The 23,062-nt window shown below is 42.1% G+C and overlaps 1 protein-coding gene across 1 annotated transcript in view; it reads right to left on the bottom strand.

The window, feature by feature from the left end:
- The window catches only part of LOC112244559 (protein bassoon), a 45,170-nt gene extending 30,065 nt beyond the window's left edge, over positions 1-15,105 (bottom strand). Inside the window, exons 1-2 of the mRNA XM_042302016.1 lie at positions 15,083-15,105; positions 512-1,730 (exon numbers count right to left, since the gene is read on the bottom strand). Of these exons, the coding sequence (XP_042157950.1) occupies positions 512-1,730; positions 15,083-15,105 (1,242 nt within the window). The remainder of the gene's footprint in view (positions 1-511; positions 1,731-15,082) is intronic.
- Between the last annotated feature and the right edge of the window lie 7,957 nt (positions 15,106-23,062).

The following is a 23,062-nucleotide window of genomic DNA, read 5'->3' as shown; positions in this document are numbered from 1 at the left end:
TGCCAAGGGTGTAAAGCTGTCATCAAGGCAAAGGGTGGCTACTTTGAAGAAACTCAAATATAAAACATATGTTGATTTGTTTAACACTTTTTTGGTTACTACATGATTCCATATGTGTTATTTCATAGTTTTCATGTCTTCACTATTATTCTACAGTGTAGAAAATAGTCCAAATAAAGAAAAACCCTTGATTGAGTAGGTGTGTCCAAACTTTTGACTGGTACTGTATACTTCAGCAATAAGGCCCGGGGGTGTGGTATATGGGCAATATAACACGGCTAACACGCGCAACGCAGAGTGCCTGGTATATTGGCCATATATCACAAACCCTCGAGGAGCCTTATTGCTATTATAAACTGGTTACCAGAGTAATGACAGCAGTTAAACTAAACATTTTGTAATATCCGTGGTATACGGTCGGATATACCATGCCTTTCAGCCAATCAGAGTTCAAGGGTCAAACCACTCAGTTTCTAATGTTAAATATATACTGGAATTAATCTCTACTTACACCCGAGTCAGGAGGACTGAAGCCACACAAGCTGCAGACGACAGTCTTACACTGTGTGCAGGTGTTATGGTTGGGTGGCTCCTTGGTGTTCAGGTTGAGTCCAGTAGTGTTACACACTGGACACAGGGGTTTAGCTCCAGCCATAGGTCCAGCATTAGACTGAGTCCCAGGTTTACTAGAATCCTGCTGCTGTGGTGTAGTCCTGGGAGAGCCCTGCTGCTGAGTCCCTTTCTTAGGGAACCCTTGTGGCTGAACTCCAACCTTAGGGAACCCTTGCTGTTGTGGTCTACCCTTAGAAGGGGCTTGCTGTTGAGCTCCAACCTTAGGTGAACCTTGTTGTTGGGGTCCAACTTTAGTAAGAGCTTGATGTTGAGCCCCAACTTTATGTGAACCTTGCTGTTGGGGTCCACTTTTAGCAGGGGCTTGCTGTTGAGCTCCAAACATAGGCGAACCTTGCTGTTGTGGTCCACACTTAGGAGCTTGTTGTTGAGCCCCAACCTTAGGTGACCATTGTTGTTGTGGTCCACCCTTAGCAGGGGCTTGCTGTTGAGCCCCTACCACAGGGGAATCTTGTTGTGGTCCAGCTTTAGGGGGTCCTTGCTGCTGGGGGGCTTGTTGTAGTCTTCCTTTACCAGGTCCTTCCTGTTGAGCCCCACCTTTATGAGGTCCTTGCTGTTGAGGTCCACCCTTATCAGGGGCTTCCTGTTGTGGTCCACCCTTAGCAGGGGCTTGCTGTTTTGGTCCACCCTTAGTGGAGGCTTGCTGCCCGCTAGGTTTGTCTGCTTGACCAGCCTGGCCATTCCCCTGGAGCTGGGGTCCTCCCTGTTTAGGAGGTGCCTGGTCCTGTTTCATATGTCCCTGCTGCGGGGCCTTCCGAGGGCCAGGGCCTGACCCAGGCTGCTGAGTGCCTGCTTTCTGTTTGTCCCCCTCCGCATTATCCCCAAACAGACTTCCTCTGACAGCAGAAGAGACGGAGCTGAGGGGATTCGCACCACTTAAAAAGTTAGAGAACATGGCAGGTTCCTCCTCGCTGGACTCTACAGAGCTGCCTGAGTCAGAGCAGGAGCTGTCCTCTCTCTTCTCTCCTGCAGGGGCCTGGGGAGGAAGTGGGGCTGGGGGTAGGGCATCTACCGCCCCACTACTGCTGTAGCTGCTACTACTGCTACTGTTGCTGCTGCTGCCTGGGCTCTCCTCTGGTTCAAATTCTACACCAGACTTCCTACAGAAACGATAGAGAGGGAGACGGGGGGAGGTGGGCAGGTAGAGAGACGAGCATGTGAGAGAGAGAGAGAGAGAGAGAGTTAAGGTAGAGAGTGTGGAAGAGAGGTGGGGTGAAGGTTAGGGAGAGAGAGCATGACAGAAAAATATAGAGAGAGAATGAGAGGAATATGAGCATATTTGTAATGCATTTACAATATTCTGATTTCACATGCTACCCCAGGCAGGCAGAGGATGGTAAACACATATATTGGAAAATAATGAGAAAACAGGGAACATAATGCCATTAATGCCTCTGAGGTCCGTTTGTTATTCCCTCTCTGTATCCTGATACACCTCATATCCTGCATAGAAAATATACATATTAATCAATTGCTACATGGCTATAGCAACAGATTGTCAATGCAACATGTAAACATTTTAGAGCGAGAGAGATAGAGAGAGAGAGAGAGAGAGGGAGAGAGTGTGAGAGAGAGAGAGAGAGAGAGAGAGAGAGATTGAGAGAGAGAGAGAGAGAGAGAGAGAGAGAGGGAGAGAGAGATAATGTTTTCTAATGTCAAACAAAGTGAATATTGGAACAATATTTCTACAATAGGAATGTTAGGAATGGTCAGTGGGGACTTAAAGAATAATCATGTCATATTGTTAATTATTTTGTGATGTTATTAAAAACTGTATGAGCCAAATACTGTAACTTAGAAACACATTCTAGCTTTCCAGTTTCCATCCAATATGATGTTAATACAATTTAAGAACGATGAAACTATTTTTGTTAAGATATTAATGTGATTTTGGTTTTCTAATGACATAATATTTTTTCATGTCCGTTGCATATGAACTAAGCCCCTAATGCGGTCAGAAGAGCGTGTCACTGTGATGGAACCGCTTTTGTGACCAGTGCTTAAAAGGACTCGCTAAGAATTTAACATCTTCAGACCAGCAGATGGACAACGTGAGCTGAACTTTACGAATGGTTGAAACTCTAAGACTCAACACGAGCTGAAGAAGATAAAGACCTTAAGATTTCCAGTCTGCAGCTGGGCATGTAAAAGTGGTCCTAGAACTTTGACTGTCTATCCGAGAAAGGAAGGAGAAGATCCCATCTCAGACAATCATTGGTGCATCTGAAGAAACATCCACTACAAGCCGGAGCAACTCAGAAGAACATTGTGACCTCTGGTGGACAAGAAGACTCCTTACACCCATCGAGCCACTTCCCATAGAAGGATCGATTGGTTTCAGAGAGCCAAAGGACAAAGACATCTACACATAAATACATTATATTACTTACCCAAATGGGCGGTGGTTCATGAGCAAAGTATTATTATTACTTTGAGGGTAATTTCCAAATGTACGATAAGTTTGACTCTCTTTGTCTCTCCCTCTCTTTATCTACCCCTCCCTCTCCATATGTGTAACAAGCTGTCATATCTTATCAGTAAATAAATAATTAAATACATTTGTGTAGAACTGAATAATCAGAAAAGGCTGGTGTTCTTGGGGATTCCAGAAGTCTGTGACTTGCAGAATGAGACTGATATGAGGTAATGATTAATAAGTGACTGTTATCGATATATAACATATATATCTTATATATCTTTAGAGTTTAATTCGGGAGATGGTAATTTGTTAAACAACTTCTTTCGTAGTGCCCCAAATTCCTAATGAGTTCATTGTGACATGATTAATTTAATCAGGTAACAATTAAATATAGTTAGTTGATTCGATAAATAACAGTCATCAGATTAATGAAAGTCACATCACGACAACAGCATGCCTATGAGTTATTTTGCAAACATGTTATCCACAACATGTCTTGTCTTATGAACTGTTATTTTAAATAATTACATCATGGACATGAATAAATTATTTATATATACACTACTAGATTACTAACATATATATATACTACTAGATTTGTGTTTAGAAGCCACCACGCCTCCATCTTGGCACTTCCCCACCAGTGGCAAAGCTATTTTGGAGGCTATAGAAATGTATTTATTAATGTCTACACTTATTTTTGCCATGTTTATTATATTACAGACACCTTAATGCATACTTTAAAATGTTATTATGTCAGCTAAACATAAAAATATAAAATGAAAAATATATGAAAACATTTTTCTTAAAGTATAATATTTAGAATGTACTAATGTTACTGTCCCCACTACAACAAAAATACTTAAATATACACTGGGGAGAATAAGTATTTGTTACACTGCCGATTTTGCAGGTTTTCCTACTTACAAAGCATGTAGAGGTCTGTAATTTTTATCATAGGTACACTTCAACTGTGAGAGACGGAATCTAAAACAAAACCCCAGAAAATCACATTGTATGATTTGTAAGTAATTAATTTGCATTTTATTACATGACATAAGTTTTTGATCACCTACCAACCAGTAAGAATTCCGGCTCTCACAGACCTGTTAGTTTTTCTTTAACCTCTTGGTGTTAGGGGGCAGTATATTCATTTTTGGAAAAAAAAACATTCCCGTTTTAAATGGGATATTTTGTCAGGAAAAGATGCTAGAATATGCATATAATTGACAGCTTTGGATAGAAAACACTCTAACGTTTCCAAAACTGTAAAGATATTGTCTGTGAGTATAACAGAACTGAAAAATCCAATCCGGAAGTGCCCCAGGTTTTGAAAGCGCTGCGTTCCAATGACCCCCTATTCAGCTGTGAATGTACCATCAACAAGCGTACGCTTTCTACGTATTCCCCAAGGTGTCTACAGCATTGTGACGTAGTTTTACGCATTTCTGTTGAAGAATAGCCGTAGGCGGCCACATTGCGTAAGTGGTCACATGGTCGCTCCGAGAGAGATTCTCGCGTAAAATACAGAGGTAGCCATTACTCCAATCGGTCCTACTGAAAAAAGAATTGTCCCGACGGATATATTATCGAATAGATATTAGAAAAACACCTTGAGGATGGATTCTAAACAACGTTTGTCATGTTTCTGTCGATATTATGGAGCTAATTTGGAATCTTTTTCGGCGTTGTGGTGACCGCAATTTCAGGGCGATTTCTCAGCCAAACGTGAAGAACAAACGGAGCAATTTCGCCTACAAAAATAATATTTTGGGAAAAAATGAACTTTGGCTGTCTACCTGGGAGTCTCGTGAGTGAAAATATCCGAAGTTCATCAAAGGTAAACAATTTAATTTGATTGCTTTTCTGATTTCCATGACAAGGTTGCCTGCTGCTAGCAAGGCATAATGCTATGCTAGGCTATGATAAACTTACACAAATGCTTGTCTAGCGTTGGCTGTAAAGCATATTTTGAAAATCTGAGATGACAGGGTGATTAACAAAAGGCTAAGCTGTGTTCCAATATATTTCACTTGTGATTTTCATGAATAGGAAGATTTTCTAGGAAGATTTATGTCCGTTGCGTTATGCTAATTAGTGTCAGATGATGACAACGGTCCCGTTCATGGGATGGGGTGTCACAACAGGTTAAGAAGCCCTCCTGTTTTCCACTCATTACCTGTATTAACTGAACCTTTTTGAACTTGTTACCTGTATAAAAGACACCTGTCCACACACTCAATCAAACAGACTCCAACCTCTCCACAATGGCCAAGACCAGAGAGCTGTGTAAGGACATCAGGGATATAATTGTAGACCTGCAAAAGGCTGGGATGGGCTACAGGACAATAGGCAAGCAGCTTGGTGAGAAGGCAACAACTGTTGGCGCAATTATTAGAAAATGGAAGAAGTTCAAGATGGCGGTCAATCAACCTCGGTCTGGGGCTCCATGCAATATCTCACCTCATGGAGCATCAATGATCATGAGGAAGGTGAGGGATCAGCCCAGAACTACACGGCAGGACCTGGTCAATGACCTGAAGAGAGCTGGGACCACAGTCTCAAAAAAACCATTAGTAACACACTACGCCAACATGGATTAAAATCCTGCAGTGCACGCAAGTCCCCTTGCTCAAGCCAGCGCATGTCCAGGCCCGTCTGAAGTTTGCCAATGACCATCTGGATGATCCAGAGGAGGAATGGGAGAAGGTCATATGGTCTGATGAGACAAAAATAGAGCTTTTTGGTCTAAACTCCACTCGCCATGTTTGGAGGAACAAGAAGGATGAGTACAACCCCAAGAATACCATCCCAACCGTGAAGCATGGAGGTGGAAACATCCTTCTTTGGGGATGCTTTTCTGCAAACGGGACAGGACGACTGCACCATATTGAGGGGAGGATGGATGGGGCCATGTATTGCGAGATCTTGGCCAACAACCTCCTTCCCTCAGCATTGAAGATGGGTCGTGGCTGGGTCTTCCAGCATGACAACGACCCGAAACACACAGCCAGGGCAACTAAGGAGTGGCTCCGTAAGAAGCATCTCAAGGTCCTGGAGTGGCCTAGACAGTCTCCAGACCTGAACCCAATAGAAAATCTTTGGAGGGAGCTGAAAGTCCATATTGACCAGCGACAGCCCCGAAACCGGAAGGATCTGAAGAAGGTCTGTATGGAGGAGTGGGCCAAATCTCTGCTGCAGTGTGTGCAAACCTGGTCAAGAACTACAGGAAACGTATGATCTCTGCAATTGCAAACAAAGGTTTCTGTACCAAATATTAAGTTCTGCTTTTCTGATGTATCAAATGCTTATGTCATGCAATAAAATGCAAATGATTTACTTAAAAATCATACAATGTGATTTTCTGGATTTTTGTTTTAGATTCCGTCTCTCACTGTTGAAGTTTACCTATGATAAAAATGACATACCTCTATGACATACCTCTAACATGCTTTGTAAGTGGGAAAACCTGCAAAATCGGCAGTGTATCAAATACTTGTTCTCCCCACTGTATGTAATTCTTTCCTTGAAACATTGAATTGAAATTCCTATGGGACTGCTCCTTCTGGGGAGTTCCAATATGGCCGACTGGTGGCTTCAAATCCTTTTATTGGCCAATACATAGCATACGCAATCCTGGGTTTATATATATCATTGACATACTTGTTGTGGCACACGGATGTAAAATATCTCGGCTCAAAACAATGATCATTTACACTTAAAAATGTTGCGTGCATTCAGCTAAGGCATTATTGATTGCGTCTCCATTGTTGTTTTTAGGCTTTTGTTTTCAGGCTTTCAGCACCATGGACAGCAGCACAGAGCCATGGCTATTGATCACAGTTTCATACAAGGCATAGCCAAATCCAAGTTCTAAGGTTATAACCACATTCATATAGACAGAAATATAGCACATTCCCCATAGGCTTAAAAATGTGTGCCCTTTATAGCCCCATCAAATGTGGAATAAATACTTTCACCCAAAATAAAGTATTATTGTAGAGGAGATCCGAGTACACACACACACACATTCACATTCAGGGTTTGGGAGTAACGGATTACAAGTAATCTTATTACCAAAAAAATAACTATTCCGTTACATTACCAGCTAAAATATTGCAATTAGATTACACATACTTTGATTACTTATTGGATTACCTTTAAATTCACAAATCATGTTTGAGAAAAAATACATTATAACACCTTTCTGTTTACTCAATGACATTCTATTCAGCATTGAAAAAAGGGGCAAGTTTAAGTTTGTTTCACTTGAGCGAGTCCGACCACAAGTCAGAGACCACTACACACACAAAGATGGTGCTTCCTCAGGGGTTCTTTGGGAAGTGTGATGGTTCTGTGCAGAACCATACAGACCCAAATAACCATTTGAGCCCTTCAAAGTTTTTTGGGAGTTCTTTCCTTTGGGTGGCAGGTAGCCTTGGGGTGGCAGGTAGCCTTGGGGTGGCAGGTAGCCTTGGGGTGGCAGGTAGCCTTTGGGTGGCAGGTAGCCTTTGGGTGGCAGGTAGCCTTGGGGTGGCAGGTAGCCTTGGGGTGGCAGGTAGCCTTTGGGTGGCAGGTAGCCTTTGGGTGGCAGGTAGCCTTGGGATGGCAGGTAGCCTAGTGGTTAGAGTGTTGAGCCAGTAAACTAAAGTTTGCTGGATCGAATACTTGAGCTGAAAAAATATGTTGTTCTTCCCCTGAACAAGGCGGTTAACCCACTGTTCCTAGGCAGTCATTGTAAATAAGAATTTGTTCTTAACTGACTTGACTAGTAAAATAAAATAAAATATATTTTAGTGATAATTAAAATGTAGGGGTAAGCGGCTCATTCAAATATTTCTGGGAATGGTTTGTTCACAGCCCTTATTGTGCAACTGTGAGCGAGTGACATTCCAGTTGATCTAATCTGTTGTGGTATGCTATTACATGTTACATATGGTACATGGTACATATATAACTATAGCCAGTGATGGTGTCTTGTGAAAGACTCACGTATGGCAAGTCAGTAGTTCTCAATTCTCTCATCAGGGACCCCCAGCCGTTCCAAAGCTAGCACACCTGATTCAACGTGTTAATAAACAAAATAATAAAACCTATGGAATTTTAACAATATAATATGGCTATTAAACCACAATAAAAACCCTGTATGGTTGTACAAATAAACTTTGAGAATGAGAAAAGTTTTTTATAGAACCATTCTCCATAAAGGTTCTATAAAGAACCATAAAAAGGGTTCTATATAGCCCCAAAAAGAGTTGTAACAATAGTGGAACCCTTTTTGGTGCTATATAGAACCTTTTGTAATGGTTCATTATAGAACCTTGGAGAAGGGATCTTTATAGCACCATACAGGTTCCATTGAGAACCTTATGAGCATGGTTCTTTATAGAACTTTCAAAAAAAGAACAATTCGTTTTTAGTGTGTATGATTACACACCAAATGCGTTTGATGGATCCTTTTTGTCTTGATGGCTCATTCATTCCCCCCTCCTCTCCCCTGTAACTATTCCCCAGGACGTGGCTGTAAATGAGAATGTGTTCTCAGTCAACTTACCTGGTAAAATAAGGGTCAAATAAAAATAAAGAAAATAAAAATTAAACTAACGCCTCTTAAGGGGAAAGTAATCAAAAGGTAACTAAAAGTAATCTGAATACATTACTGAGTTTGTGAAATCCCCAAATTACATTTCTGATTACAATTTTGGACAGATAACTAGAAGGATAACTATAACGGATTACATTTAGAAAGTAACCTACCCAACCCTGCACACACACACACACACACACACACACACACACACACACACTCACACACACACACACAGAGTCAATCTGGCGCTCTCTGGAGAAACACTTCCGGGCAGGGGACAGCAAATGGTGCATGGGAACTGAATGCTGATATGGAAATATTATTTCCATACTTAGCTAGGGGAAAATATTATAGTAAAGACATGGCAGTTGCCAATGCAAGCTTAACTAGCCAAACTGGTGCTATAACCTATTATTAATTTCAGCCTGGTTTCATAAACTAGACGTAACATAATAAACAAAAATCCAGGTCACTCAAATTAACATGATAAATTAAATTTGATATGGTATGTATTAATATGTGAATGTCCAATATCCATTTTGTATGTTACGAATTAGAATTTGTATGATGTTAAGAATTGCAATGTCAGTATGTGGTATGTGTAGGAGCCCATCTCCCCTGCGTCTGGTCTTGATTAGCATCAGTCAGTCAGACAAACAGACAGGCTCTATTACAGGCTACTCTACTTTAGGCTACACAACGCAATCCGCATAGTAGAGTAGGCTACCAGGAGGCTACCTCCAGACTGAACCCACTATATGTCTGTTAGAGACCTCTCTAACACAAAGAAAGCTGATTCAAACTCAAATTCACCAGCTCTGCAAGCGTTATGATATCAAAATACGTTCGTTAAACACCAAATATGAAGTTTCGCTTAGCAAGTATCTTCATTTACTCATTTACTTCATTTACTTACGGCTGGAATGTACTTCCAAAAAATATACAAATTAAAATGCATAAGCAACCGAATAAATCATCTTCGCACCTCTGCCATGCACAGGTCGGAAGTCTGCAACAGCTCAATATATTGGAGGTGCCGGCATTTTTTCGGTTGCTTGTCAGTTTTAATTTAGACCTTTTTTAGAAGTACGTAATGGCTATAACGGGAGTAAATGATGATAGTTGCTCAGCAAAACTCTATATTTGGTGATCGACGAACGTATTTTGATATTATAATGCTTGAAGAGCTGGTGAATGGGAGTTTGAATTGGAGCTTTCTGGGTGTTGAGAGACGTCTCTAACCCACAGATACTGGTTCACCACCATACCTCAATCAAATATGACAGCTCTGAAACCAAGGATCATCGCGGTCGTGAGATGAAGTAACCCATTTGCTCATCAGTTTCTCGCTCGGTGCGCCCTTGACATTCGCCCCAATCTCGTAAAAACTATACCCTATAAAATGGGTCGGAAACGCCATCATCCTGCGGACACCAGAGAGAAACCACCTGCCATCAGATATATCCCCCGCGGATAATCCAGTACAGTATCCCCCCTCCCCTTTCCCAGCCCAGCATCATTCAACCTCCGCGGTCACAATGTCAAACAGATGTGTACAGCACACGGTTCTCTGAAAAAGACGACGCAAATGCTACCTTTCGTGGCTTTGGCTCTCACGTGCCAGATGTCTCTCCCCATCTTGACTCAGCCCTCCTCCAGTAGGCTCCTCTGTCGGTTTCTGTGGTCTGACAGGCTGGCTGCGGAGGGATGGAGGGCAAAGAGCGGCGCGAGTCTACAGCATCCACTGATTCTGCCTTCCTGAACACTGCGCATGCGCCACCGTCTGACAGCCAGGTGGTCACGATACATCACGAAGGAAAATTTAAATTAAAGGGACAAGGAGATTTATCCGGCAGTAACATATAAACGATAAAGATCCCCACGTGTATCACATATCATATGTTTGCATTACTCATCAAAATGATTTGGTTTCGTTCATGAATGCCATAAAAATAGAAATGCATAATGTTTGGCCTATTATCTCTCAGCTTTGGCCTTTTGGTCAGGGAGATAATAACATTATATAAGGCTTCGGCTCTTATAAAAGACCTTTGAAACCTAAATTGAGTAGGTTGTGTGTATGTTGATTCTAATCTCCAAGGTCAACAGCACCCAGTGGACAGTCCTAAGAGATGGCCTTCACCACTTCACCTTCAGGTTGACACTAAATGCTGATGAACCATGACAAATCTCTTCTTCATTATCTCTCTTACGCTGTTGCTCTCACCCTCTCTCAAGTTATCTCTCTCTCTCTCACACACACACAAGCATACACACACACACATACACACACAATGGAATTCAGGTAATCACTCAAAGTGAGATGGCCATTTGTCCCATTGGCTTTCTGAAGGCTCTCTCATGGCTTATGTCTGATACATATTATCAGCACTACAGAGGCCCTAATGACAGATCCATAACATTAGCTATCCCTCACCACTGTCTGCATGTAGACACTGTGTGTATAGACAACAATGTTACTGTAAGGAGCTACAGTTGAAGTCGGAAGTTTACATACACCTTAGCCAAATACATTTAAACTCAGTTTTTCACAATTCCTGATATTTAATCCTAGTAAAAATTCCCTGTTTTAGGTCAGTTAGGATCACCACTTTATTTTAAGAATGAAATGTCAGAATAATAGTAGAGTTAATCATTTAAATCACCTTTTATTTCTTTCATCACATTCCCATTGGGTCAGAAGTTTACATACACTCAATTAGTATTTTGAAGGTAGGCCTTGAAATACATCCACAGGTGCACCTCCAATTGACTCAAATTATGTAAATTAGCCTATCAGAAGCTTCTAAAGCCATGACATAATTTTCTGGAATTTTCCAAGCTGTTAAAAGGCCCAGTCAACTTAGTGTATGTAAACTTCCGATCCACTGGAATTGTGATACAATGAATTATAAGTGAAACAAGCTGTCTGTAAACAATTGTTGGAAGAATTACCTGTGTCATGCAGGAAGTAGATGTCCTAACCGACTTGCCAAAACTATAGTGTGTTAACAAGAACTTTGTGGACTAGTTGAAAAATGAGTTTTAATGACTCCAACCTATGTCTATATAAACTTCTGACTTCAACTGTACATAATGGCTGGTAAGTGTTGCCAAATCATGGCCTGTTTGGACACGACCCCCTGTCCGAGTACTCGCAAACAACTTTTGCAAAATCACGTCATGTAGGCCTTAGCAACTAGACATTAGCAGCCACAAACGCTGCAAAACACCCAACAACATGTGTTCAGTGTGGGGCTTAAAGTACACACATTAACAGTGACTGTCTGACCCTCTTTGGCAACGCAGTGACAACGTTTGTATGAAGACCGTGCTATGTACTCATTGCGCACGTGATATGGCCATCTCTGGGCCCATCATCACATTCACACAAGCATCAAGTACAAGAGAAGTAGAACACCCAAAGGCCCACAATACAACGTATTTAGACTCTACCTCTATTTCTGTGACCAATTGCTTTTGTCTTTTTTCAATGGTAAAAATAGGCCATTCCTCCTGGGTCTTAGGTGAGAGACATGGCTCTTCAGCAGACAGAAACATCCTGTAATAGGAGGAGAAGATACATTAAGAAGAGAGAACACCCACAGGGCCACAGCACTACAGACAATACAGCTCCTCCAGTATAGACTCTCTCTCCTCTCCTTCTCCACAGCACATACCCAGGCACGCTGGCACCTTTCCCAGATGAGTTTTTCTTCCTGTGCAGATGTGATGAGATGAGACAGGCTGGGCTATCCTCGCTGGCCCAGTGTCACTGTGATGGGCTGTGGATGACAGACTGCCTTCTCCTCTCTCTCTCTCTCTCTCTCTCTCTCTCTCTCTCTCTCTCTCTCTCTCTCTCTCTCTCTCTTTCTTTCTGCCCAGTTGGAGCTACTAAAAGGAAGGTAAAGCTCAGACTAGGACATCAGTCTTCTTTTATTAGTGTATTACACTAAACAAGCAGCCTCTGAAATCATAAGGCTGCACTTTAAATGTTGAATTTTGTGAAATGTTTCCCATGGTAGTGATAGGAAGTCCTAAACAAACACTAGCTATTCTGAAGCTAGGAGCAGTATCTGGCACCCTGACTACCTAGGCTGTACTGAAGCTTAGAGCAGTTTATGGCACCCCGACCAGTGGGAAAGAGCAGCGGCACCAAAGGGCAAACCAGATCCCAGCCTTTATAGACCACTCATCTGCTATGAGAGAGATAATACAGCGACACTGACTCTATCAGCAGGGGATGAGATTTAGCAAAGATTTCACACAAACACACACACACACAATCCCCTCAGCATGATGGACTGTGTATGTGTGTGGACGGGAGAGCAAGTGGTGAGTGGGTGTGAATAAATGTTGTGTCATGTGTGATGTGAGATCAGCAGAAAGCTGGGTTCTCTCTCTCTCACACGCACGCACACACGCACACACACACACACACACACACACTATGTCCTACTATACTTACCTGTGAGGACGTTTTGGGGACCAACAATTGATTCTCATTCACAATCCTATTTTCCCTAACACCTAAACCTAACCCGATACCTACCCATATTTAATCTACTGCAACATTGTTTGGGCCAGTATATACTGTATGCTTTCTACCAACACAATTTACACATAATCCAAAAGTCATTTGCAATACTTCCCACTTTCTCTAATTGCTTGGTTACATCTGAGCCTTTGTTTAAGAAATTCAACATATTGCCCGTCTACAACATGAATATTTTCCAAACATGGACCTTCGTCTATGAATACACGTACCTCCCAGACATCCTCACCAAACTCTTAAATGTATTCTTCCCAGCTAATTCCCAAATCCATGCATACAACACAAGACACTCCAATAACCTTCACTCTTCCCGCTGCCGCACCTCACACAGTCAGTTCTCTAGCAGACACAGAGGTTCCATTCTCTGGAATCGCTATGTTCACAATGTCAAAATATCACCATCCCTAAACAATTCCAAGTGTAGACTGGGTTCAGCCTGATGTACCAAACTACTCCTACATGCAGCATAACACTCACACACATACTTGCACGCACGCACACACACACACACACACACACACACACACACACACACACACACACACACACACACACACACACACACACACACACACACACACACACACACTGTGTTTTTTGAACACTGAGTTTATCATGTCCAATTGTAATTAGTATGCTTTGTTTTTTTTGATTCAACGATCTTTTTGTATATATATATGTTGTTGTTTTTTCATGGTTTTCATATAAGCCCTCTAGGATTTCCAACCTCACCTGCACACCTTTTTACCATGTTTTTATCTGCAACGTTTGTCTTCATTTGTCTTTTGTTGTGTGAATAAATAAAATGAAAACTAATAAAACTAAACCTGGCTGCCATTTTAGAGCCACCACAGTCTGTTGTGGACATGGGGGCACGCCTCTGACAAACAGCCTCTGTGATCCAAAGCCCGGCCTACACTAACAATGTCTCACTGCTCACTCAAGCATGATGCACAGAGATGTTTCTGCAGGGCAAAGATGTCTCTCTCTCTCTCTGTCTCTCTCTGTGTCTCTCTCTGTCTCTCTCTCTCTCTCTCTGTCTCTCTCTCCCCTCTCTCTCTCTCTCTCTCCCTCCCTCTCTGTGTCTCTCTATTTATCTCTCTCCCCATCCCTCTGTCTTTCACACACAGCTGTATCCTCAGAAGTACTTATCACTCTCTCATTTTAATTAAAGCCTGTCTGCTGATTAGGCTGATTATCATCATTAACTATACAGCATTTCTAACAGCAAGTCAGACTGCAACCTCCACCTAGCAAAACACTATTTGAGAGCAGTGCATCATGTGACCTAGTGAGATTAAGTTGTTTAAAACATGCACTTTCTTCTTGGTGATTAAATTCTGATTGACCCATTTACTAATAATAGTTGAATAGCCACCTGTTGTGTATTGATTCTGTGTCGTGTAATGCACTTGCTGTTGGTGCTAACCACAATTCTGTCAAAAGACCATAAAACTTATGTTATTGTATCTTACCTCCGATGCTTGGTTTTCAGAAAGGAAAAGCAGTTTTTGCCAGGCATGTCTTTCCCTGGAGCAGAGTGGTGTGGTGCTGTAACATACAGGGAGCTGCTACCTGCTACCAGTGCTGCTCCTTGCCTGTCTCTCTGAGTCTCTGTGTTGCTGAGTCTCTGATAGAGCAGAGCAGGTTCACTGTGTAATCAATACAGTAACTTGATCTCACACACTTTGCCAGCATCATTAAATTTACATATCTGCCCTGAAGAGACCACAATACTGAGACCAGGTGGGCCACTGACCGGTTTCTACTGACGGCATGAATATATAATGAATATGCTGGTTGTATTAATAAAATACATTCCTACAACTTCCAGGAATGTCTTTTGGAACAGGTTGCTCATTGTATTGGACAGTATTGGACCGCTCACCTCCGTAACTCTTCCTCCGGCATTGTTTCAGAAATAAGTATATTGTCGCTTAAGAGCATTGGAACAGTTATAGAAATGTCGCTTGTTCGAGCCGACTAGGAGAAAAATCTGTAGATGTGCCCTTGAGCAAGGTATTTAACCTTAATTGCTCCTGTAAGTCGTTATGAATATGAGCGTCTATTAAATGACTCAAATCTAAAACTATACATTTATTTGCTCAAGTAAAGGTGAGTAATGCATGATTCTATTGTGGTATAATATTTTCCTTTTTTAATTATTGACTCATACCATGTCTTTAACAAATGATTGTAAAACTAAATGGTTGTGGTAAAGAGTTTCTCTGCTTGTTCTTGTTTAAGAGTTAAGAGGACCACCATACCAATCAAATGTGATGGATGGCTCCATTTAGCCTTCTTAGGCTTGACTAAAGGTACCAGGCTTTGCCACTGTACCAGTGGCCTCTCTCTTCTTGCTATCCATCTACTTTCGCTGTTAGGAGGCTGCTAGTTATCCCTATATGTCTGTTTTCTATGCCAGCCTCATGCCATCCCTAATGCCTGTTTTATGTGACAATATCTTATCATCCCTAATGCCTGTTTTATGTGACAATATCTTATCATCCCTAATGCCTGTTTTATGTGCCAGTCTCATATCATCCCTATATGCCTATGTTCTATGCCAGTCTCATATCATCCCTATATGTCTGTTTTCTATGCCAGTCTCATATCACCACTATATGTCTGTTTTCTATGCCAGCCTCATGCCATCCCTAATGCCTGTTTTATGTGCCAGTCTCATATCACCCCTATATGTCTGTTTACTATGCCAGTCTCATATCATCCCTATATGTCTGTTTTCTATGCCAGTCTCATATCACCCGTATATGTCTGTTTTCTATGCCATCCCTAATGCCTGTTTTCCTGACCAGTGACCAATTCCAATTGCCATACTAAAAATACTCTTAAAGGGCCAGCATCCTCCTAGCATCACCTCCTCTCAACCATCTCTCCCTCCGCCCCCTAATCTCCTCCCGCCCACACAAACGAATCAGGAGGCGGCATGAAATCAGCAGTGATCTCTGGCAGGAGAGGAGAGGAGAGGGATAGAGCGAATGCATGGGGCATATGATGCCTGAGGATGCTGTGTACTGCTGCTTCTGCTCCAGCTGTTTAGAAGGAGGAGCAGGATTTAGTATTACTACTACTAATTCTACTTCTACTGCCACTGGTACAGTACCACAGCAGTAGAACTAACCGTGTTCTCAGCTGTACATTCATTCAAGACCGTACGCTACAGTTACAGTACATGCACTAACATGAGTACTACTGGATTTACTCTGTTTGGAGTGTAATGTTTGAAAGAGCAGGCTCAGTTGTGGTGTGTTGATTGTTGTAGCTGGATTCTGAGGAGATGGACAGGAGTCACCCGTAGCTCAGTGGTTAGGTCTAGACTCAACACAGGCTGTATACACAGTCATTGAAGAGGTGTCAAAGAAGCTGCCTAAGGTTTTAGGCTACCTCAGGACTGCTACCCCCCTTTGGTCTGCCTCTCACTACCAGGTCATTGCCAACACTGCTGTTTACTAAAACAAAATGTTGATGGGTATAAGGTTCTCAGGTACCCCATAGTTATTATAGTTACATGATGAATATCTAAGAATGAGGTGATTCAAAAGCTTGAACAATTCACAGTGCATTAGAGTAATCAAACCGATTATGGTTGATGAGGATAATGATGGGACACAATATAACTGAAACTACCATACCTACAAGAGAACATTCTATTGTTACTTGACGTTTGTTCCTGAATTGTACCCTCTCTGGTCCCCTAAGGATTTCCATTTCTGAAATGTATTATCCAACACTCTCCACCATGTGAGTGTTGATTGTGTACATATGAGTTGAGCCACATGCATAGACCATGCCAAAAAACAGTATCACTTTCTGGTGTGCCTTTCATCTGGCAGTTATACTCTGACATCACTTTCACTGGCACCTACCCACTGAGTAGGTGTGTGTGAGTGTGTGAGTGTGTGTCATAGTCTTATATCACCTTCATCGGCACCTGCCTGGTGTGTAGGTGTGTGTAGGCTGTGTGTGGTATAGTCTAATATCATCTATTCTGTATGTGAAACGGTATAGCTACTGTACTCACGCTGCTCTTACAAAACAGAATCTTCTGTATGTGTTTTCTGTGTGTGTGTGTATGTACTACTGTACTCGACCTGCTCACAGAGTAGAGGATCCATTCTCTCATCAAATATTTACCAGCAACATCAGCCTCCCAGGTGCTGCTGTAATAACAACACACACACACACACACACACACACACACATTTCAGAACCAAAGTGGAGGGACAAAAAACACCCCGCTGATAGTGGTAGTGGGGTGGTATATGCCTAGGCTCCCTTATGGCTCAGGTCTGATGCCTTCATACAGTACCAGTCAAAAGTCTGGACACCTACTCATTCAAGGGTTTTTCCTTATTTTGACTATTTTCTACATTGTAGAATAACAGTGAAGATATCAAAACTATGAAATAACACATACAGTTGAAGTCGGAGTTTACATACACCTTAGCCAAATACATTTAAACTCAGTTTTTCACAATTCCTGACATTTAATCAGGAATTCCCTGTCTTAGGTCAGTTAGGATCACCACTTTATTTTAAGAATGTGAAATGTCAGAATATAGTAGAGAGAATGATTTATTTCAGCTTTTATTGCTTTCATCACATTCCCAGTGGTTCAGAGGTTTACATACACTCAATTAGAATTTGCTAGCATTGCCTTTAAATTGTTTAACTTGGGTCAAACATTTTGCGAAGCCTTCCACAAGCTTCCCACAATAAATTGGGTGAATTTTGGCCCATTCCTCCTGACAGAGCTGGTGTAACTGAGTCAGGTTTGAAGGCCTCCTCCTCACACACGCTTTTTCAGTTTTGCAAATTTTCTATAGGATTTAGGTCAGAGCTTTGTGATGGCCAATCCACTACCTTGAATTTGTTGTCCTTAAGCCATTTTGCCACAACTTTGGAAGTATGTTTGGGGTCATTGTCCATTTGGAAGACCCATTTGCGACCAAGCTTCAACTTCCTGACTGATGTCTTGAGATGTTGCTTCAAGATATCCACATAATTTCCCTTGCTCATGATGCCATCTATTTTGTGAAGTGCACCAGTCCCTCCTGCAGCAAAGCGCCCCCACAACATGATTCTGCCACTCCCGTGCTTCACGGTTGGGATGGTGTTCTTCGGCTTGCAAGCCTCCCCCTTTTTCCTCCAAACATAACGATGGTCATTGTGGCCAAACAGTTCTATTTTGTTTCATCAGACCAGAGAACATTTCTCAAAAAGTACAATCTTTGTGCCCATGTGCAAACTGTTTTTTTATGGCGGTTTTGGAGCAGTGGCTTCTTTCTTGTTGAGCGGCCTTTCAGGTTTTGTCTACTCGTTTTACTGTGGATATAGATACTTTTGTACCTGTTTCCTCCAGCATCTTTACAAGGTCCTTTGCTGTTGTTCTGGGATTGATTCACACTTTTCGCACCAAAGTACGTTCATCTCTTGGAGACAGAACGCGTCTCCTTCCTGAGTGGTATGATGGCTGCGTGGTCCCATGGTGTTTATACTTGCGTACTATTGTTTGTATAGATGAACGTGGTACCCTCAGGCGTTTGGAAATTGCTCTCAAGGATGAACCAGACTTGTGGAGGTCTTGGCTGATTTCTTTTGATTTTCCCATGGTGTCAAGCAAAGAGGCATTGAGCTTGAAGGTAGGCCTTGAAATAAATCAGCAGGTACCTCAAATTGACTGAAATTATGTAAATTACCCTATCAGAAGCTTCTAAAGCCATGACATAATTTTATGGAATTTTCCAAGCTGCTTGAAGGCACAGTCAACTTAGTGTATGTAAACTTCTTTATTTTATTTATTTTTATTTCACCTTTATTTAACCAGGTAGGCAAGTTGAGAACAAGTTCTCATTTACAATTGCGACCTGGCCAAGATAAAGCAAAGCAGTTCGACAGATACAACGACACAGAGTTACACATGGAGTAAAACAAACATACAGTCAATAATACAGTATAAACAAGTCTATATGCAATGTGAGCAAATGAGGTGAGAAGGGAGGTAAAGGCAAAAAAGGCCATGGTGGCAAAGTAAATACAATATAGCAAGTAAAACACTGGAATGGTAGTTTTGCAATAGAAGAATGTGCAAAGTAGAAATAAAAATAATGGGGTGCAAAGGAGCAAAATAAATAAATAAATTAAATACAGTTGGGAAAGAGGTAGTTGTTTGGGCTAAATTATAGGTGGGCTATGTACAGGTGCAGTAATCTGTGAGCTGCTCTGACAGCCGGTGCTTAAAGCTAGTGAGGGAGATAAGTGTTTCCAGTTTCAGAGATTTTTGTAGTTCGTTCCAGTCATTGGCAGCAGAGAACTGGAAGGAGAGGCGGCCAAAGAAAGAATTGGTTTTGGGGGTGACTAGAGAGATATACCTGCTGGAGCGCGTGCTACAGGTGGGAGATGCTATGGTGACCAGCGAGCTGAGATAAGGGGGGACTTTACCTAGCAGGGTCTTGTAGATGTCATGGAGCCAGTGGGTTTGGCGACGAGTATGAAGCGAGGGCCAGCCAACTAGAGCGTACAGGTCGCAATGGTGGGTAGTATATGGGGCTTTGGTGACAAAACGGATTGCACTGTGATAGACTGCATCCAATTTGTTGAGTAGGGTATTCTGACCCACTGGAATTGTGATACAGTGAATTATAAGTGAAATAATGTGTCTGTAACAATTGTTGGAAAATTACTTGTGTCATGCACTAAGTAGATGTCCTAACCGACTTTCCAAAACTATAGTTTTTTTAACAAGAAATTTGTGGAGTGGTTGAAAAATGAGATTTAATGACTCCAACCTAAGTGTATGTAAACGTCTGACTTCAACTGTGTGGAATCACGTAGTAACCAAAAAAGTGTTAAACAAATTAAAATATATTTTTTATTTGAGATTCTTCAAAATGGCCACCATTTGCCTTAATGAGAGCTTTGCACACTCTTGGCATTCTCTCAACCAGCTTCATGAGGTAGTCACCTGGAATGCATTTCAATGAACAGGTGTGCCTGTTAACAGATGCCTGACAAGTCCTCAACTGGCAGCTTCATTAAATAGTACCCAAAAAACACCAGTCTCAACATCAACAGTGAAGAGGCGACTCCAGGATGCTGGCCTTCTAGGCAGAGTTCCTCTGTCCAGTGTCTGTGCTCTTTTGCCCATCTTAATATTTTCTTTTTATTGGCCAGTCTGAGATATGGCTTTTTCTTTGCAACTCTGCCTTTCATTTAATTTCTTTCATTTCTGCCTAGAAGGCCAGCATCCCGGAGTCGCCTCTTGTACGATATCTTCAGTTTCTTGGCAATTTCTCGCGTGGAATAGTCTTCGTTTCTCGGAACAAGAATAGACTGACGAGTTTCAGAAGAAAGTTCTTGGTTTCTTGCCATTTTGAGCCTGTAATCGAACACACAATTGCTGATGCTCCAGATACTCAACTACTCTAAAGAAGGCCAGTTTTATTGCTTCTATAATCAGAACAACAGTTTTCAGCTGTGCTAACATAATTGAAAAATGGTTTTCTAAGGATCAATTAGCCTTTTAAAATTATAAACTTGGATTAGCTATAACACAGGATTGATGGTTGCTGATTGATGGTTGATGGTTGCTCTGTACGCCTCTGTCCACCTCTGTACGCCTATGTAGATATTCCATTAAAAATCAGCCGTTTCCAGCTACAATAGTCATTTACAACATTAACAATGTCGACACTGTATTTCTGATCAATTTGATGATGGGCAAAAAATGAGCTTTTCTTTCAAAAACAAGGACATTTCTAAGTGACCCCCAAACTTTTGAACGGTAGTGGAAATGTAAATGAAATTCAACCCTTGTATTTAATGAAAGACACCTGTTATACAACCCACTTAAAGTTGTTCTGCATATGATTCAATAACATTCATGATACTCAACACTTGTCATGCTGTTGAAGGCATAATTTCATATCCATTTCTGTTATCTCCCTGGTATTCATACAGAGGAAAAGTGTTTGCTGAACTTGTGATTAACATCTTGAAACAGTGCATGTCAAACACTGGCCATAGAGGTGAGAATCAGCCAGAGAGACACACATTCATATTTCACTGTCCTCCATTTATGTTCATGATTTGGTATGTAGTCCGAGTAGCGGCAAACCACATTCTACAGTATAAACATGTTGCTAGTCTTATCCTTCAGCGGATAGACCATTGATGTATGTTTAGCTTTGTTCTGCCTATCCGTCCACTCTGTGTGTGTGTTTGTGTGTCTGTGTTTTATGGCCTGAACCAGCTGTTGTGACTCTACGGTGCGAGGGTCGTAGTGATGAGTAAGAAATTAGGTAGATGGATAGAGGAGGCGAGAGAGGGAGAGAGAGATTATAGTAGAGAAGAAGTCACAAGGGGGTGGATACACCATGATTACACATAGATTAACCACAGCTCTGAAGACTCAATCCACACACACACACACTATTGTTATCACATCGCACACACACAGCTGTCAGTTACCAATCTCTGTTCTCTGTTGATTGGTGGTACTGATGCTAACATGCGACCACTGAATTCTAGTCTTTAGATCTCAAAATAGCAACCTCTGTAAACCTCAGGCCAATGCATTCTAAAAGAGAGTGCTGAACCTCCTGTGGTTTCAGGACTTGGCAATAGAGAGAGAGAGAGATGACCATGCAGCTCCTGCTGAATAGAAATACCACAGTGTGACAGACTAGCTCTCACACACAGAATAACTCAGCACTGCCTCAATGCCTCTGTTCTTTCAAACCAACCCAACCCAATCCTCTCTCTCTCTCTCTCTCTCTCTCTCTCTCTCTCTGTCTGCCTCTCTCTGTCTTTCTCTCTGCCTCTGTCTCTGTCTCTCTCTCTCTCTCTCTCTCTGTCTGTCTGTCTGTCTGTCTGTCTGTCTGTCTGTCTGTCTGTCTGTCTGTCTGTCTCTCTCTCTCTCTCCCTGTCTGTCTGTCTGTCTGTCTCTCTCTCTCTCGGTCTCTTACTCTATCTCTCTCTCTCTCTCTCTCTCTCTCTCTCTGTCTGCCTCTCTCTGTCTTTCTCTCTGCCTCTGTCTCTGTCTCTGCCTCTGTCTCTGTCTCTCTCTCTCTCTGTCTGTCTGTCTGTCTGTCTGTCTGTCTGTCTGTCTGTCTGTCTGTCTGTCTGTCTGTCTGTCTGTCTGTCTGTCTGTCTGTCTGTCTGTCTGTCTGTCTGTCTGTCTGTCTGTCTGTCTGTCTCTCTCTCTCTGTCTGTCTGTCTGTCTGTCTGTCTGTCTGTCTGTCTGTCTGTCTGTCTGTCTGTCTGTCTGTCTGTCTGTCTGTCTGTCTGTCTGTCTGTCTGTCTGTCTGTCTGTCTGTCTCTCTCTCTCTCTCTCTCTCTCTCTCTCTGTCTGCCTCTCTGTCTTTCTCTCTGCCTCTGTCTCTGTCTCTCTCTCTCTCTCTCTCTCTCTCTCTCTGTCTGTCTGTCTGTCTGTCTGTCTGTCTGTCTGTCTGTCTGTCTGTCTGTCTGTCTGTCTGTCTCTCTCTCTCTCTCTCGGTCTCTTACTCTCTCTCTCTCTCTCTCTCTGTCTGCCTCTCTCTGTCTTTCTCTCTGCCTCTGTCTCTGTCTCTCTCTCTCTCTCTCTCTCTCGGTCTCTTACTCTATCTCTCTCGCTCTCTCTCTCTCATTTTCACTCTCTATCTCTGAGTCACCTGCCTGTTGTTTTCTAACGGTCTCTTCCCCTCTCTATTTCTCTCCAAGTGCTCACATCTCTTTGTTGTAGAGTCTCTCCTACCCATTTAGTGGTTCTCATCTTTTCTCTCGCTCTGTGAATTGCCTTCATCCCATTCTCTGGCTCTCCCCCTCTCACTTTCAAATGATTATCATGTAGGAGTGAGTCACAAGATCT

Source organism: Oncorhynchus tshawytscha, linkage group LG19 (genome assembly GCF_018296145.1).
Source record: "Oncorhynchus tshawytscha isolate Ot180627B linkage group LG19, Otsh_v2.0, whole genome shotgun sequence".
Lineage (NCBI taxonomy): Eukaryota > Metazoa > Chordata > Actinopteri > Salmoniformes > Salmonidae > Oncorhynchus > Oncorhynchus tshawytscha.
This window is presented reverse-complemented; position numbering and strand designations above follow the sequence as displayed.